The sequence below is a fragment of the Oryctolagus cuniculus genome, chromosome 3, assembly GCF_964237555.1.
Source record: "Oryctolagus cuniculus chromosome 3, mOryCun1.1, whole genome shotgun sequence".
NCBI lineage: Eukaryota > Metazoa > Chordata > Mammalia > Lagomorpha > Leporidae > Oryctolagus > Oryctolagus cuniculus.
In genome coordinates this window covers 10,965,466-10,982,665 of record NC_091434.1, presented here as the reverse complement: position 1 = coordinate 10,982,665, position 17,200 = coordinate 10,965,466, and the positions used below count along the sequence as shown (strand labels likewise).

Below are 17,200 nucleotides of genomic sequence, written 5' to 3'. Positions count from 1 at the left end.
CAGGTACTAAGAGAGAAAAACTGCCAGCCCAGAATATTATATCCTGAAAAGCTCTCATTTGTGAATGAAGGTGAAATGAAGACCTTTCATAGCAAACAGAAATTGAAAGAATTTGTCATCACTTGTCCAGCCCTGCAAAAGACACTTAAAGATGTGTTACACACAGAAACACGGCCATCAATATGAAAGAATGAAAAGTAAGAAAATCTCCCAGTAAAAGATCACAGGAAGTTCAAAGCATATATTAGAAATATCTTTGGGAAAATGGCAGGGAAAACTCACTACTTCTCAATAGTCACATTGAATGTAAATGGCCTCAACTCTCCAGTTAAAAGGCACAGACTGGCTGAATGGATTAAAAACCAAAACCCATCTATTTGCTGCTTACAAGAAACATATCTTTCCAACAAAGATGCATGCAAACTGAAAGTGAAAGGTTTGAAAAAGATATTCCATGCCAGTAGAAACCAAAAAAGAGCTGGTGTAGCCATCTTAATATCAGACAAAATAAACTTTAACACAAAAACTGTTAAGAGAGACAAAGAAGGGCACTTTATAATGATTAAGGGATCTATTCAACAGGAAGATGTAATTATTATAAATGTATATGCACCTAATTACAGGGCACTGGGCTATTTAAAAGATATGTTAAGGAACTTAAAGGGAGACTTAGACTGCAATACAATAGTATTGGGGGACTATAATACTCCACTTTCAGTATAGACAGATCAACCAGACAGAAGATCAACAAGGAAATAGCAGATTTAATCTATACTGTAGTCCAAATGGATCTAACGGATATCTACAGAACTTTTCATCCTAAACTTAAAGAATTTACATTCTTGGCCAGTGCCACGGCTCACTTGGCTAATCCTCCACCTAGGGCGCCTGCACCCTGGGTTCTAGTCCCAGTTGGGGCGCCGGATTCTGTCCTGGTTGTTCCACTTCCAGTCCAGCTCTCTACTGTGATCCGGGAAGGAAGTGGAGGATGGCCCAAGTGCTTGGGCCCTGTCCCCACATGGGAGACCAGGAGGAAGCACCTGGCTCCTGGCTTTGGATTGGTGCAGTGCGCCGGCTGCAGCGTGCCAGCTGTAGCGGCCATTTTGGGGGTGATCCAATGGAAGGAAGACCTTCCTCTCTGTCTCTCTCTCTCTTTCACTGTTTAACTCTGCCTGTCAAAAAAAAAAAAAAGTATTTACATTCTTCTCGGCAGTACATGGAACCGACTCTAGGATTGACCACGTACTAGGCCATAAAGCAAGTCTCAGCAAATTCAAAAGAATCGAAATCATATCATGCATCTTCTCAGACTACCATGGAATGAAGCTGGAAATTAGCTACTCAGGAATCCCTAGAGCATATTCAAACACATGGAGACTAAACATGCTCCTGAATGAACACTGGGTGATGGAAGTAATCAAAAGAGAAATCAAAATCTTTTTGGAAGCAAATGAAGATAACAACACAACATATCAAAACTTATGGGATACAGCAAAAGCAGTTTTAAGAGGAAAATTTATAGCAATAGGTGTCTATATCAAGAAATTTGAAAGGCACCAAATAAATGAGCTATCAGTGCATCTCAGGGATATAGAAAAAGTGCAGCAAACCAGACCCAAAACTAGTAGGAGAAGAGAAATAATTAAAATTACAGAAGAAATCATCAGAATGAATCCAAAAATACATTACAAAAGATCAGCAAAACGAAGAGCTAGTTTATTGAAAAAATTAACAAAATTGACACCCCATTGGCCTAAAACTAAAAAAAGAAAAGACCCAAATCAATAAAATCAGAGATGAAAGATGGAATGTAACAACAGACAACACAGAAATAAAGAGTCTTCAGAAATTACTACAAAGAGTTGTATGCCAGCAAACAGGGAAATCTATCAGAAATGGATAGATTCCTGGACAATACAACCTACCTAAATTGAACCATGAAGACACAGAAAACCTAAACAGACCCATAACTGAGACAGAAGTTGAACAAGGAATAAAGGCCCTTCCAACAAAGAAAAACCCAGGACCGGATGGATTCATTGATGAATTCTACCACACATTTAAAGAAGAACTAACTCCAATTCTTCTCAAACTATTCAGAACAATCAAAAAAGAGGGAATCCTCCCAAATTCTTTCTATGAAGCTAGCATCACCTTAATTTCTAAACCTGAGAAAGATGCAGCATTGAAAGAGAATTAAAGAACAATTTCCCTGATGAACATAGATGCAAAAATCCTCAATAAAATTCTGGCCAATAGAATGCAACAACACATCAGAAAGATCATCCACCCAGACCAAGTGGGCTTTATCCCTGGTATGCAGGGTTGGTTCAGCTTTCGCAAATCAATCAGTGTGATACACCACATTAACAAACTGCGAAGAAAAACCATATGATTCTCTCAATAGATGCAGAGAAAGCATTTGATAAAATACAACACCCTTTCGTGATGAAAACTCTAAGAAAATTGGGTATAGAAGGAACCTTCTTCAATACAATCAAATTCATTTATGAAAAGCCCACAGCGAGCATCCTATTTAATGAGGAAGTTGGAAGCATTTCCACTGAGATCTGGTACCAGACAGGGATGCCCACTCTCCCCACTGCTACTCCAAATAGTACTGGAAGTTTTAGCCAGAGCCATTAGGCAAGAAAAAGAAATTAAAGTGATACAAATTGGTAAGGAAGAACTCAAACTATTCCTTTTTGCAGATGATATGATTTATCTAGGGGTTCCAAAGAACTCTACTAAGAGACTATTGGAACTCATAGAAGAGTTTGGCAAAGTAGCAGGATATAAAATCATTGCACCAAAATCAACAGCATTTGTATACACAGGCAATGTCACAGCTGAGAAAGAAATTCTAAGATCAATCAGAATTAACAATAGCCACAAAAACAATCAAATACCTTGGAATAAATTTAACCAAGGACGTCAAAGGTCTCTACAATGAGAGTTACAAAATCTTAAAGAAAGAAATAGAAGAGGATACCAAAAAATGGAAAACTCTTCCATGCTCATGGATTGGAAGAATCAATACCATAAAAATGTCCATTCTCCCAAAAGCAATTTATAGATTCAATGCGATACCAATCAAAATACCAAAGACATTCTTCTCAGATCTGGAAAAAATGATGCTAAAATTCATATGGAGGCAAGAACACCTCGAATAGCTAAAGCAATCTTATATACAACAAAAACAAAGCCAGATTCATGATAATACAAGATTTCAGGACATACTACAGGGAAGTTATAATCAAAATAGCATGGTACTTGTACAGAAACCGATGGATGACCAATGGAACAGAATAGAAACACCAGAAATCAATCCAAACATCTACAGCCAACTTATATTTGATCAAGGATCTAAAACCAATTCCTGGAGCAAGGACAGCCTATTCAATAAATGGTGCTGGGAAAACTCAATTTCCACGTGCAGAAGCATGAAGCAAGACCCCTACCTTTCACCTTACACAAAAATCCACTCAATATGGATTAAAGACTTAAATCTACAACCCAACACCATCAAATTATTAGAGAACATCAGAGAAACCCTGCAAGATAAAGGCACAGGCTTCCTGGAAAATACTCTGGAGGCACAGGCAGTCAAAGCCAAAATTAAGAATTGGCATTGCATCAAATTGAGAAGTTTCTGTACTGCAAAAGAAACAGGAAAGTGAAGAGGCAAACAAAAGAATGGGAAAAAATATCTGCAAACTCTGCAACCGATAAAGGATTAATAACCAGAATCTACAAAGAGATCGAGAAACTCCGCAGCAACAAAACAAACAAACCAGTTAAGAGATGGGCCAAGGACCTCAATAGATATTTTTCAAAAGAGGAAATCTAAAGGGCCAACAGATACATGAAAAAATATTCAGCATCTCTAGCCATCAGGGAAATGCAAATCAAAATCACAATGAGGTTTCACCTCACCCTGGTTAGAATGGCTCACATACAGAAATCTACCAACAACAGATGCTGGTGAGGAGGTGGGGAAAAAGGGACACTAACCCACTGTTGGTGGGAATGCAAACTGGTTAAGCCACTATGGAAGCCAGTCTGGAGATTCCTCAGAAACCAGAATATAACCCTACCATACAACCCAGCCATCCCACTCCTTGGAATTTACCCAAAAGAAATTAAATTGGCAAATAAAAGAGCTGTCTGCATCTCAATGTTATTACAGCTCATTTCACAATAGCTAAGACCTGGAATCAACCTAAATGCCCATCAACAGTAGACTGGATAAAGAAATTATGGGATATGTACTCTATAGAATATATACAGCAGTGAAAAAATGAAATTCAGTCATTTGCAAGAAAATGGAGGTATGTGGAAAACATCATGCTGAGTAAATAAGCCAGTCCCAAAGGGACAAATATCATATGTTCTCCCTGATCGATGACAACTAAGCACCAAAAAGGAAACCTGTTGAAGTGAAATGGTCACTATGAGAAACAGTGACTTGATCAGCCCTTGTCCTGACTGTCAAGGAACAACTTACTATTTTTTTCCTTTAAGTATTTTTGTTATACTTAAAACCATTGGTTGAACTCTGTAATTAACACACATTTATTCTTAGGTGTTGAAATTTAACTGAAAGGTGATCCCTGTTAATTATGAGTAGGGATAAGAGATGGAGGAGATGTACAGTTTGGCACATGCTCAATCAGACTTACCCCAAATGGTAGAGTTAGAAACTTGTCAGGTGATTCCAATTCAGTCCCATTAAGGTGACATGTACCAATGCTATCTCACTAGTCAAAGTGATCTGTTTCAGTTCATAATTGATGATAATGATAGGACTAAGAGTCCAAGGGATCACATAAACAACACTAGTGTCTGCTAATACTAAGTGATAGAATTAAAAGGGAGAGAACGATCCAACATGGGAAGTGGGATACACAGCAGACCCATAGAATGGCAGATGTCCTAAACAGCACTCTGGCCTCAGAAGCAGCCCTTAAGGCAGTCGGATATGGCTAAAAAGCCCATGAGAGTATTTTAGGCATGGAAAGCCAAGACACTCTGGCAAAAAAAAAAAAATGACCTAAATGAAAGCTCTCTGTGACTGAGATCCCAGCAGAAAGAACAGGACATCAAAGAAGGAGGTACCTTTCTCTGAAGGGAGGAGAGAAATTCCACTTTGACTATGACCTTGTCTAAATAAGATCAGAGTTTGTGAACTCAATAGGCTTCCATAGTCTTGGCATCTCATGATAAGAGCCTCGGTGATTACTGACGTCATAAATAAGAGTGTCAATTGTTAAATCAATAAGAGGAGTCACTGTGCACTTACTTCTCATGTAGGATCTCTGTCCTTAATATTTTGTACTATGTGAATTAGCTATGTGAATTAACTAGTACTTAAACTGTACTTTATACTTTGTGATTCTGTGTGGGTGCAAACTATTGAAATCTTTACTTAGCATATACTAAATTGATCTTCTGTATATAAAGATAATTGAAAATGAATCTTGATGTGAATGGGATGGGAGAGGGCATGGGAGATGGGATGGTTGTGGGTGGGAGGGAGGTTATGGGGGGAAAAAGCTGCTTAATCCAAATGTTGTACTTTGGAAATTTATATTTATTAAGTAAAAGTTAAACTAAATTAAAAAAAAAAGAAAAGAAAAGAAAACCCAAGAACTCATTATCTGGTCATTATTCAAGTCCTGGGGGCTTCTAGCCATTCTGTCTTCCATCCAACTCTTTTGTTTTATTTGTTTTGTTTTGTTGGTGCAATTATAAGCATATTGATTTAATGAGTGGGGGGCTCACTCCCTGCTGCAGATAGAAATGAATGCCATGGTACCACCTTTTGAAAAAAAAAAAAAAAGGCTTCATTGCAAAGTCAACTGGAAAGGAGATCAGAGACACGAGACAAGGTTCAAATCTGTCTCCTGATCACAGGGCAGTTGTGGAATTAAGGCTTGGTTTGGGCAAAGGTGGGGGTCGATTCAGGGAATAGAGAGATTAGGGCTCAGCTTGTACTGATTCCTTGACTGTGCCTGGAGATTTTTGGCTGTACAGTATTCTGAGATATTATCATATTCTGTTAAAGCAAAATGTTTTATTGTTCTGTATTTTTGCTGCATCTGTAAAAAAAGATTTTTACATTTTTGTCACCAGATGAAATATTTCCTCTAGATATCTACAGAGTTGAACAAGTCTGAATGGGCTCTGTGGTTACACTTCCAAGGAAGTACCAGGGAAAACTTAATCTACACAATCTTGTTTTGGAACCAGACACCACTGGCTATATTTTATGTATAAAATGTAGACATTTAGAAAATGAGAGTAAAAATATTGTCAAAGCAGATTTACTTTGGCATGAGCTGTCATGATAAATGGTCTTTTTTATGTACAGGAATTATGTTGGAATATGAAAAAAATGGAGAATTAAAGATGAAATCCATAGATTTGCTTGATCTAGATTCAAGGTAAGTTAGCTACACAATACAAGATGGGTTTCATATCTAAATTTTATTGGAAAACCCTGATACAGAGTATGATAGATGGATGAACTACACAAATTACAGACAATGCATGTTTTACATAGTTTTTGAAGATTTATATATTTGGAAGGTAGAGGGAGAACAATAGAAAAACATTTTCCATTCACTGGTTCAATCCCCAAATGGTCACAACAGCTGGGCTGGGCCATGCCAGAAGCATCACCCAGGAGCTACATCTGAGTCTCCTACATGGGTACTAGGAATGAAGTATTTGGGCCATTGTCTGCTGCCTCCCAGACACTCCCATTATTTTAAAAGTTATTCTGTGGTATATGATTTTATGTTTTGTTGGGTTTTATTTGAGGATCTTGCTAAATGAGGAGGAGGAGGTAGAAAAACATAATCAATCTATCATTTTTTCTTTATGGACAGTCCCCCCTCCCCCCCTTTAAGTAAACCTTTTTAGTTTAGAATAGTTTTAGAAATGTTAGGGAGACAGAGATCCCAAGTACACCACACCCATTTCCCATATTCTTGTCTTGGATTTGTCATGATGAACGCAGCAGGGTGGACATGTTATTAACTGAAATTCATACCTGGCTCAGTTTTTCTTAGCTTTCCTGTAACCCCCTTTCTATGCCCCACGATCCTACCCAGCATCCTATAGGACCCTTACTCAGGTTTCCTTGGGCCCCTGTTCTCTGTGACCCATCCTCAGACTTGCCTGATTTTTAATGACTTCAACATATTTGAATAACACCAGTTACTAGATTTCAAAACCATCACTGAGCCCGTTATTTCCTTAGTAACTATTTCATGTGACTGCATACATTCCTTCTCATTCATTACCGTGAGACAGAGGTGGAAGATACAATCTATGTCTCTGAATGTGGTATGGGCCTAGAGAAATTCACTTGCGAGGTCATCGTGCACAGAATGCATTCCCTTTAGGAAGTCTTTGCAAAACTCCAAGAGACAGATAAGGAGAATGGATTCTCAGTGGGTAAAAATAATGACAAAAAATTTTGTGTTCACAATTATGGCTTTCTAAAAAATGAACTTTTAAAGAAGTATTTATTTATTTGAAAGACATGGCAGGAGTGTAAGGGGGGGGGGAGAGATATCAATCTTCCATCTGCTGGTTCACTCCAAATGGCTGCAAAATCTGGAGCTGGGCCAGGCTGAAGCCAGGAGCCAGGAACTCCATCTGGGTCTATCACATGGGAGGCAGGGACTCAAATACTTGAGCCATCATCCACTGCTTCTCAGACACATTATCAGGGACCTGAAGGGGAATCTGAATAGCCAGGGCTCAAATCGGTAGGACTTCAATCAGCTATCGATATGGGATGCAGGTGTCCCAAACTTAGCTCACTGCACCACAACGCCCACCCCATCATAATTCTTTAAATGTTTATTCATGGTTAGGCATTTTTTTCTTTCCCTAGAAATATTTAGAACGTAACCTTTCTGAACCTCAGTTTCTTCGCTTCCACAACAGTCATGATAGAAGGATGATGTCATCGAGGTGTCACAGGACTAAATAAGAGGACATATGTAAAATGGAAAGCTAGCGCAAGGCACACCCAGTATCTGTTCATCGTGTCCAGAACCAGTGAACTCTGGGCCTTGCTAGGAGCTGGTGATCTGTTTTGTGTGGCTAGAACAAAAATACCAGAGATGCGGTAATTTTAAAGAACAGAAATGTACTTCTCATGATCTGGAGACTGGAAAGTTCAAGATGGAGGTGTCAGCCACTCAGGGGTCTGGTGCAGGCTGCTCTCTGCCCCAAGGTGATGCCACCTTTCCACCTCCTCTAGTGATGGAAACATTGCATGCCCACTCACATGACAGAAGGCAGCAGCAGCAAAAGGGACAAACTCCCTCCACCCAGCCCTTTTATAGGAGCTCTACTCTGCTGACTTGGTCATTTTGTGAAGACCCCACCTCTTAATACTGCTACTTTGATGACTAAATTTTCAACAGGGATTTTGAGGAGCCCACAAATATTCAAACCACAGCCCTAGACAAGCACGTCAGAACCCTGGCAATACCTTCCACCTGTGAAGCCCCTGTGATGGCCAGATGTAGTCCAGAAAACCCGAGTCTTGGTTCTGTGCCACCATGCATGCTCTCTATGCTGCTTCCTGATTTCGTGTGATTTTCACCCCTATGGGGAGAGCAATGGTGTTTTTGACATTTCGTGAATGTCATAAAGCAGTGCATTGTTCATGTAATAAACATTTGTGCCATTTTTGCTATGAGAAAAGAGTAACAATTTTGGTATAAATTTCAGTACTGATGTCAGTGCTCTTGTCAAAGACATCCAGAGAGTAGAGCCGCTGATCACGGCTTCCAAGACAGAGCAGGTCACACTTGTAATACGGAGACTGCAGGAGAAGCTTGGACAGTACAGCAACCACAGCTTCCATCTTTTCAAGGTAAAGATATCGTCAAGAAGGCATGCAGTGAAAACATTGCTGTTTGATTGATTTATCATGGAAAACAACATTTCTTCCTCTGAAAGTATTTTTCCATAAAAAGTATCATCAGTGGTTTAATTCCCCCCTCTTATATTTTGTCAGTTTGAATGATTTTATGTTAAGTGAATGTTAAAACTTGTTTCTTGAGATGTTAAATATACATTTGTAGTAAGTTTAGCTTCTCTCTATAAAGGTAAATTTAAGGTGGCACTACCTTTAATTAAAACTGTTCTATCTAGAATAGTGTTAAAATTGTGTTTGATGGCATTTTAGCATTTCATATTTTCTGCTTCCTTGTGAAGTATACTATATTTTGGTAAATTACTTGTTTGTATGGCTAACATTTTTTTCCCCAGAAGCCTTTTATTTAAGGTATAGAAACTTCACACACTTCATAAATACAACTTTAGTAACATAGCATACCCACCATACCCACCCTCCCACTCCCACTCCTGCCCTTCTTCCTCCTCTCTCTCCTATTCTGATTCTTATTTTTTACTAAGATCTATTTTCAATTAACTTTATACACAGAAGATTAACTCTATACTAAGTAAAAGAGTTCAACAAATAGTGGGAAAAAGGAACTGTTCCTCAACTGCTTTTTGATTTCTCTTTTGATTTCTGCTATGACCCACTGTTCATTAAGGAGCATGCTGTCCAGTCTCCATGTGTTTGCATATGCTCTAGAGACTCTTGAGTTTTTGATTTCCAGCTGCATTCCATTGTGGTCAGAGAAGATGCATGGTATGATTTCAATTTTGTTTGAATTTGCTGAAACTTGCTTTATGACCTGGCCTGTGGTCTATCTTAGAGAAAGTTCCATGCATTGGTAAGAAGAATGTGTATTATGTGACCGTAAGATGAAAAGTTCTGTAGATAACTGTTAGGTCCATTTGGTCTATGGTGTTGATTAACTGTTGTTGTCTTGCTAATTTTCTGTCTGGTTGATCTGTCCACTGCTTAAAGTGGGGTATTGAAGTCCCCCATTACTATTGTATGGGAATCTATGTCTCTCTTTAGATCCCTTTACATTTGTTTTAAATAGCCAGGCACCCAATAATTAGGTACATATACCTTTATTACAGTCACATCTCCTGTTGAATTGATCCCTTAATCATTACATAGTGCCCTTCCTTGTCTCTTTCAACAGATTTTGTGTTAAAGTCTTTTGTCTGATATTAAGATGGCTACACCAGCTCTTTTTTGGTTTCTGTTAGCATGGAATATCTTTTTCCATCCTTTCACTTTCAGTCCTCATGTATCTTTGTTGGTGAGATGTGTTTCTTGTAAGCAGCAAATAGATGATTTTTCCCCATTCAGCCATTCTGTGTCTTTTAACTGGAAAGTTGAGACCCTATACATTCAAAGTGATTGCATAAGTAACCAGTTGACCCTGCCATTTTTCCATAAATATTCCTGTTATTTACTTTGGATTTACTTTTACTGGGAGATTTTCTGCCTTCACCTTCTTTCTTGGGACCATTTTTCTGTGTTTTGGTTTGTAGCAGATCCTTAAGCATCTTTTGTAAGGCTAGATGAATGGTGGCAAATTCTATTTCTGTTTGTTATGGAAGGTCTTTATTTCACTTTCATTCATAAATAAGAGCTCAGCAGGGTACAGTATTCTGGGTTGACAGTTTTTTTCTCTTAAGACTTGGAATGTATCTCACCATTCTCTCCTAACCTGTAGGGTTTCTGATGAGAAGGCAACTGTGTGTCTACTTGGAGACCCTCTGAAAATAATCTGACATTTCTCTTGCATTTTTTAGAAACTTTTTTTATGCTTTACTGTAGAGAGTTTGACTACAATGTGTCATGGCGAAGATTTTTTCTCATCATGTCTATTAGGAGTTCTATGTGCTTCCTTACTTAGATTCCCTTTCTGTTACAGTTGATTTCTTCCTGAGAGGATTCGTTCTGAGAGGAGGAGCGTGGTGGGGGCAAGAGGCGCAAAGTCACCACACAGACCTCAGGAGTCGGGTGAAAGCAGGCCTGAGGCATGCAGCCCACAGACTCATTTATTTCAGTTGCTACAGCTGTTTATATAGCCAAGGCCAGCCAATCTGGTCAAGGGGCGGTCTATGCCCTAACCTATCACAGCCTGTTGCCAGACAGTTTCCGAAGCCATCCAATCACAGCCTGTTGCCAGTCAGGCTCTTGTTGCCAGGCAGTTCCTGAAACCATCCAATCACAGCCTGCTGTCAGTCAGGCTCTGTTGTCATGTGGTTTCCTCTGTTGTCATGTGGTTTCCGAAGCCATCAAATCATGGCCTGTTGCCAGGCAGTTTCTGTTGTCAGTGGCCATCTTGGCATGACCTTTTCACCCCCTCATTCCACCACACCTTTCTTTCCCCAAATTAAGGAAGTTTTCTGTTATTATTTCACTAAAAAGGCTTTTTAATCCTTTTTCTCTTTCCACGCCTTCAGGAACTCCTAAGTCCTATATGTTGGATCATTTGATAGTATCCCATGAATCCCACAGATCTCCAACACTGTTTTTTAGTTTTCTAATTTCTTCTTCTTTTTTTTTTTTTTTACTTTGGTCTGATTGTAAAATTTCCATAAATTGGTCTTCTAATTTGTGTATTCTGGCTTCTGTGTTACTGATTCTGTTGTTAAGGCTTTCCACAGGATTTTTAATTTGTTCTCTTGAATTCTTCATTTCCAATATTTCATTTTGATTTTTATTTAAAATCTCAATTTCCTGACAAAAATTTTCTTTCCTATGATGTATGGATTTCTTTAGTATGTGGATTTGCTTCTGACTACTTCTAAGTAAACCTACAACTAATTTTTGAATTCTGTTGCTGGCATATTTCTTCAGTGTGTTCATTTGCACATTCTTGTATTGAAGTGTTGTTGTGTTCCTTTCAAGGCATCATGTTGTCTTCCTTAATCTTGTTTTTTGAATTACTGCATTTATTTTAAGGCATTTGTGAGGCTACTTGTTGGTTTAGTTATTTATTTTTTTCCCTGTGATGGTTTTTGTCTTTGGACGATGCCTCCGTAGATTAGTCGAATGTCTGCTCTTTCAGAGAATACCGAGGCATGTGCTGGGTGTGGCCTGGGAGCTCTGTTTAGTGTTCTAGGGTGAAGGGACTATCCAAGATGACTCAGAAATTGGGCATGGTAAATCTCTTCTTCCTCTTTTTCTTTTATAATGAAAGGAGAGGTTTGTTCCGCTCTGTTGGCATAGTCTCATGCTCACTCCATTTCCTCCAAGGAGATGGATGCCTGGGTGCTAGCCCCAGTGTGTATAATATTCATTTGTGTTGCCACAAGAACCAAACGAAGAATCAGAGCAGTCTTCGGTGTGAGCACAGATCCTGCAGCAATGACCCTCACCTGGAGTTCAGGGAGCCCTGAGCATGTGCAGCTGCCCGCAATGACTGCCCAGCCACACCCTGTACACTAACACGCAGCCACAGTGTTTTCACAGTCCCAACACACAAGGCTCTCACAGCCACGAGCACACAGCCCTGTGGGGAGCAACTCGGACTAGACTAAGTTACTGGAATTAAGACTTATTCTATGCATCTGCTCTCCCACAATATGGTGCTGGGAGAGGAGCAAACAGATTCTGCACAGCTGCCTCTCGCCAATTTGATTGAGCTGCAGGAGCTGCTCCTGCTCCTGATTGGAGGAGAGCAGCGTGCTCGGCGTGTGGGTGGCAGAGTTGGAATTGGTGGAAGAGGACTATAAAGGAGGAGAGAGACAACATGCACCAGGAACATCTAAGGGGAACACCCGAGGAACATCTGAGCAGCCCCCGAGAGCGGAAGTGGGGAAAGTGGCAGGGGGAACCGCCCTTTCACGGAGGTGGGAGGACGGCAGCCAACCCGGGAAGAACCAGCAGCAAACCCGGGGAGGGCAGAGCAGACAAAAGAACAGCGCAGGGTCTAGTGTCGTTCCTCCACGAAGAGGGGGAGCGACACAGCCCCATCAGTTCTCCCAGCCAGAGTTAAGCATCTCCCCTTGGCTGGTTGCTGGGTGCACAGACTCACGCTGGCACAGCTGTTATGTATGTCTAAAACATGCCCACCTACTCTCTGCTAGTTACAGGACACTTGCGCTGGGTGGTCAGGGAGAGAGAAATGTTCCCTGTTTTTTTCCTCTAGGTTGGCAGGTACACTGTCTCCACATTCCAAGTCAGACTCAAGCCAGGCTCTTCCTGTAGCTTTATTTGCCAGTGGCTTGGGCTGCTGCAGTCTGGTCTCACCTCACTCTCCAAAGCTGGTGCTGAGACTCTTGCTGCTGGGGCACTGAGTCATGTGTTTCCAAACAATCCACGTAGATCCATAGTGTCCCTCTAATTTGTGTGGTGTTTCCTCTGCTGTTTTCTCCCTAACTCCTCTGTAAGATTGTACTCTTTCCACGTTTTTAAAACTATCTTTCCCTAGACTAGAGCAATAAGCTTTCTCCCTATTCCTTCTACTTGGTGCCTCTCCTGGCTACTGTGATTTTAATACAATGTAAAGATGTTATTTTTTCTCTAGTTTTTGATATTTGAATTAAAAATCTAACAAATAGAGTCACTTAGTACTTCAAGACTAGCTTTTATTTTTCTTTATTGATTAAAATATTTAATGGTTCAGTCTAGAGCTTATCAATTTGCAGACTTTATTTTTGTAGTTGAAATATAATTGTGATAATTAAAATTATTATTTATTCACAATTTGTTCTATGGTATACAAAATACCCAGGCCCTCGTTTGTACCATCTGTTGTTTCTGGGTGAGGGTGAGGTTGTTTTTATCCAGCAGGTGGCACTGTTTAACATCAAATGTGACCTAACTAGGGTAGCCTTGTTACTTTATCCTCTAAGGGGAAAATTTGAGAGTGGAAGGGAATGCTATTAACAGTTATAGTCTGTCAGCAGACATAGTGGGACTGTCCCAGCCCAGCCAATGACTCTATTAATAGATTATATAATTTATGTATATTCACCCTGTAACTATTTATTAAGATAGACAATGCCAGGATTGAAAGGTAAGACGTAGTCCTTTGAAAGGAGCTTTATGATTCAAAAAGAAATAATAATACATTATAAAATCTGTATTTGAAATATTTAGTGCATTCTCTATATGCACTGCTTGAAATGTATGCAAAGCTTTATTCCATATGTTAAAGAAAGTGTTACCAATTTGTTGCATTTGGTATCTTATTTAACAGCCATAATTCATCTTAAAGGTAGTTGTTGAGAAACACAGAACCAATCATTGCTCTGCAATCATTCCTAACCACTAGATTGATTGCTTTTGTTAATAATAAATATACAATATATTTTTTCTCATTTATTTGGATCTTGGATATTGCCCATTTGTTACACCTAGGCAAGACAATAAGGAATGTCTTCATTGTTCTGAAATTAAAATTAACAAATTAAATTTAATCTGGTTTGGGTCTAAAAAAATGCTGTTTTCTTTTATTAAAGGTTCTCAGGGCGCATATACTGCCACTGACGAATGTTGCACTTAACAAATCAGGCTCATGGTAAGGTTCTTTTTTTATCTCTAATATTTAGAAATCAAGGGATACAATTTTAAGTGTTTATTTGTCAAAGATTCCATTTAGTTAAAGATACAGTGTTCATTTCTTTGAATTAGGACTGTGCTGACTGTGGAAGAGTAGCAGAAGCCCTCTCATTCACTTAATTTTTCTGTTCTAATCTCAGTTCTATAACATTTGTGCCATTGTGGTGGGAGGCTTGTTGGGACCCTAGAATATGTTACAGTTCTGAATAACTTGACTCAGTAACAGGTCAGATGGACAAATGTCCTGTTTGCCTCCGTGGTTGGAACAGACAGGAACAGCATTGGGTTGGTTGTGATCTGTGGATTCAGAGTGGACATTTTCCATCAGTGCTTTCATGTGTGCTGAGCCGAACCTTCAAGCTAGTGTTTGGAGCATGGTTTGGTCATCTTGGCAGCTGAGTTGCTGTGTGGGAAAAATGAGGTAGAAGCCTGGTCTTCACCTAAAGACATAAACCTTACCATGTCTGCGTTAGATTGTGAGGGCTGCTGTAATAAAGAACACACAGCACGTGGCATGAACAAGAGAAATTTATTATCCCACAGCTCTTGCAGTTTGAAGTCCAAGATTAAGGTATCAGTCCATTTGGTTCCTTCTGCAGGGTGTGAGGAAGAAGAGCCATTTCCGGCCTCTCTCCTTGGTCTGGGGGTTTATTGGCAGTCCCTGGTGTATAGAAACATCGTCCTGATCTTTGTGTGTATGTCTGTGTCCACATTTCCACTTACTAAATGAGGGGTCTATCCCACTCTACTATGACCCCATCTTAACTAATTATATCTGCAATGACTTATATACATATAAAATCACATTTTGAGGCATATCCTCAATTGACTTCAACATGTGAACTTTTTTGGGGGACACAATTCAACACATAATAATTTCTATATGTATACAGTCTCAGATATTAGTCTACATGTATCCAAAGGTAGAAGAAAAATGCCAAGAAGACAGTAAAATATGCATTGTTTCATCAACGTCTCTTTTTAGGTATATTTAGGAATAATAATTTGTTTTCATATTTTATCAATACCACTTAACATTTAGACATCAATATTCAGGGAAATATCTTTGTTACACTTTCAAAGCAATGTTTTCATTTCAGAGACTTTTCATAAGAAAGTCTTTAGAGCTCACTGTATTAAGTGAGACAAGTCAGATACAGAATGACAAATACTACATGGTCTCAGTCATATGTAGAATGTAAAAGATTTGATCTCGCAGGGATTGCAAGTAACATAGTGGCTACCAGAGGCTGGGCACAAATGTGGAGGAGCTGGTCAAGTGGTACAAAGTTCTTCTATCTAAGGAGGCTTGAATTCTTGTATTCTGTGCACAGTAAGGTGATAAAATTTGCTGTAATCTCCTGTACATTGTCAGACAGCTAGAAGAGAGGACTCTGAATGGCAAAGAAATGAAAAATGTTTTGAGATGGTGGATATACTATCCACACTGATTTAATCATCACATAATGCATCCATTTATTAAAACATCACACTTTATACCATAAATATACACAATTATATATATATGCAATTATATATGCAATATATAATGACATAAAATCTAAAACGTCTCATTTATAATTGAATACTTAAAGAACGACTTAGATACTGCTTCTTTAATTTAAAATATTAGATTCTATATGGTAACTTCCGATGATAAAAGTTATTTTTAGGGTCTGTTTATTTACTAAGCAGAATTACATTCACTGAACACTTATTGGTGCATCAGACATTGTTTTATCTGCTGGGAATGATTTGGTAATTTGGATGAGAAGCATAGAATAAGAGAAACAGTTTTACTCTTCAGAGATGCACAAGAGGCAGAATGTGGGTGATCAGAGTGTGCCTTGGGGGGCTACTTGCCTTGTAGACTCTGAATTTTGGTCTAGATTTCTAGGAAGCTATCTGAGAAAGATTAAAGTGGAAAACTCTAATTTCTGTGAGGAAATTATTTTTAAGGACCTTGCATTAGCTAAGATCCACTAGAAGAAATGAACACAATGGACCAGTTGAGAAGTGGCCCCATTAGGAATGTATTTTGAAACTGCACTGACAACATTTACTTAACAGTTGTGCAGGAGGTGTGGAGAGCAAAGAGGAATCGAAGATGGTGCCATGGGTTTTATGTTCTGACCACTGGGAGAATTGATGCTATTGATTGAGATAAATTATAGTTTCAGAAAAATTGTTTATTTATGCATGCATATATGCTATCAGAAGGTAAACCATTATTAGCAAGATTACCCTTTATTTGGTGACTCCTTTTTGATTTTGAGATACAATTGGTAAATCTCTATGTCAAATGATTTAGATGTTATTCTCAACTGTTTATCCTGAATACATGAATCTCATCATGAAAAGTGAAATAAATGGAGTTACTATCCTGCAGGTAAAAAGTGCAATCTCCATTCACACACTGCCATTTCTCACCCTGCACCGTGTTTGCATTCCTTGTGTTAGCTTTATCACAGGAAGCTACGACCGGACATGCAAGCTCTGGGACACTGCGTCTGGAGAGGAGCTGCACACGCTGGAGGGCCACAAGAATGTGGTTTACGCCATAGCTTTCAACAATCCTTATGGGTTTGTGATTCCATTCACTTATTCCTTCATTGATTTTTTTAAACTTTTATTTAATGAATATAAATTTCCAAAGTACAGCTTATGGATTACAATGGCTCCCCCCCCCCATAATGTCCCTCCCACCCGCAACCCTCCCCTTTC

The 17,200-nt window shown here is 39.1% G+C and overlaps 1 protein-coding gene across 1 annotated transcript in view; it reads left to right on the top strand.

Moving 5' to 3' along the window:
• Window positions 1-17,200, top strand: part of DAW1 (dynein assembly factor with WD repeats 1) — a 91,523-nt gene that overhangs the window by 22,442 nt on the left and 51,881 nt on the right. Inside the window, exons 2-5 of the mRNA XM_070071497.1 lie at window positions 6,374-6,446; window positions 8,758-8,902; window positions 14,377-14,435; window positions 16,937-17,059. Coding sequence (XP_069927598.1) covers window positions 6,374-6,446; window positions 8,758-8,902; window positions 14,377-14,435; window positions 16,937-17,059 — 400 coding nt within the window. The remainder of the gene's footprint in view (window positions 1-6,373; window positions 6,447-8,757; window positions 8,903-14,376; window positions 14,436-16,936; window positions 17,060-17,200) is intronic.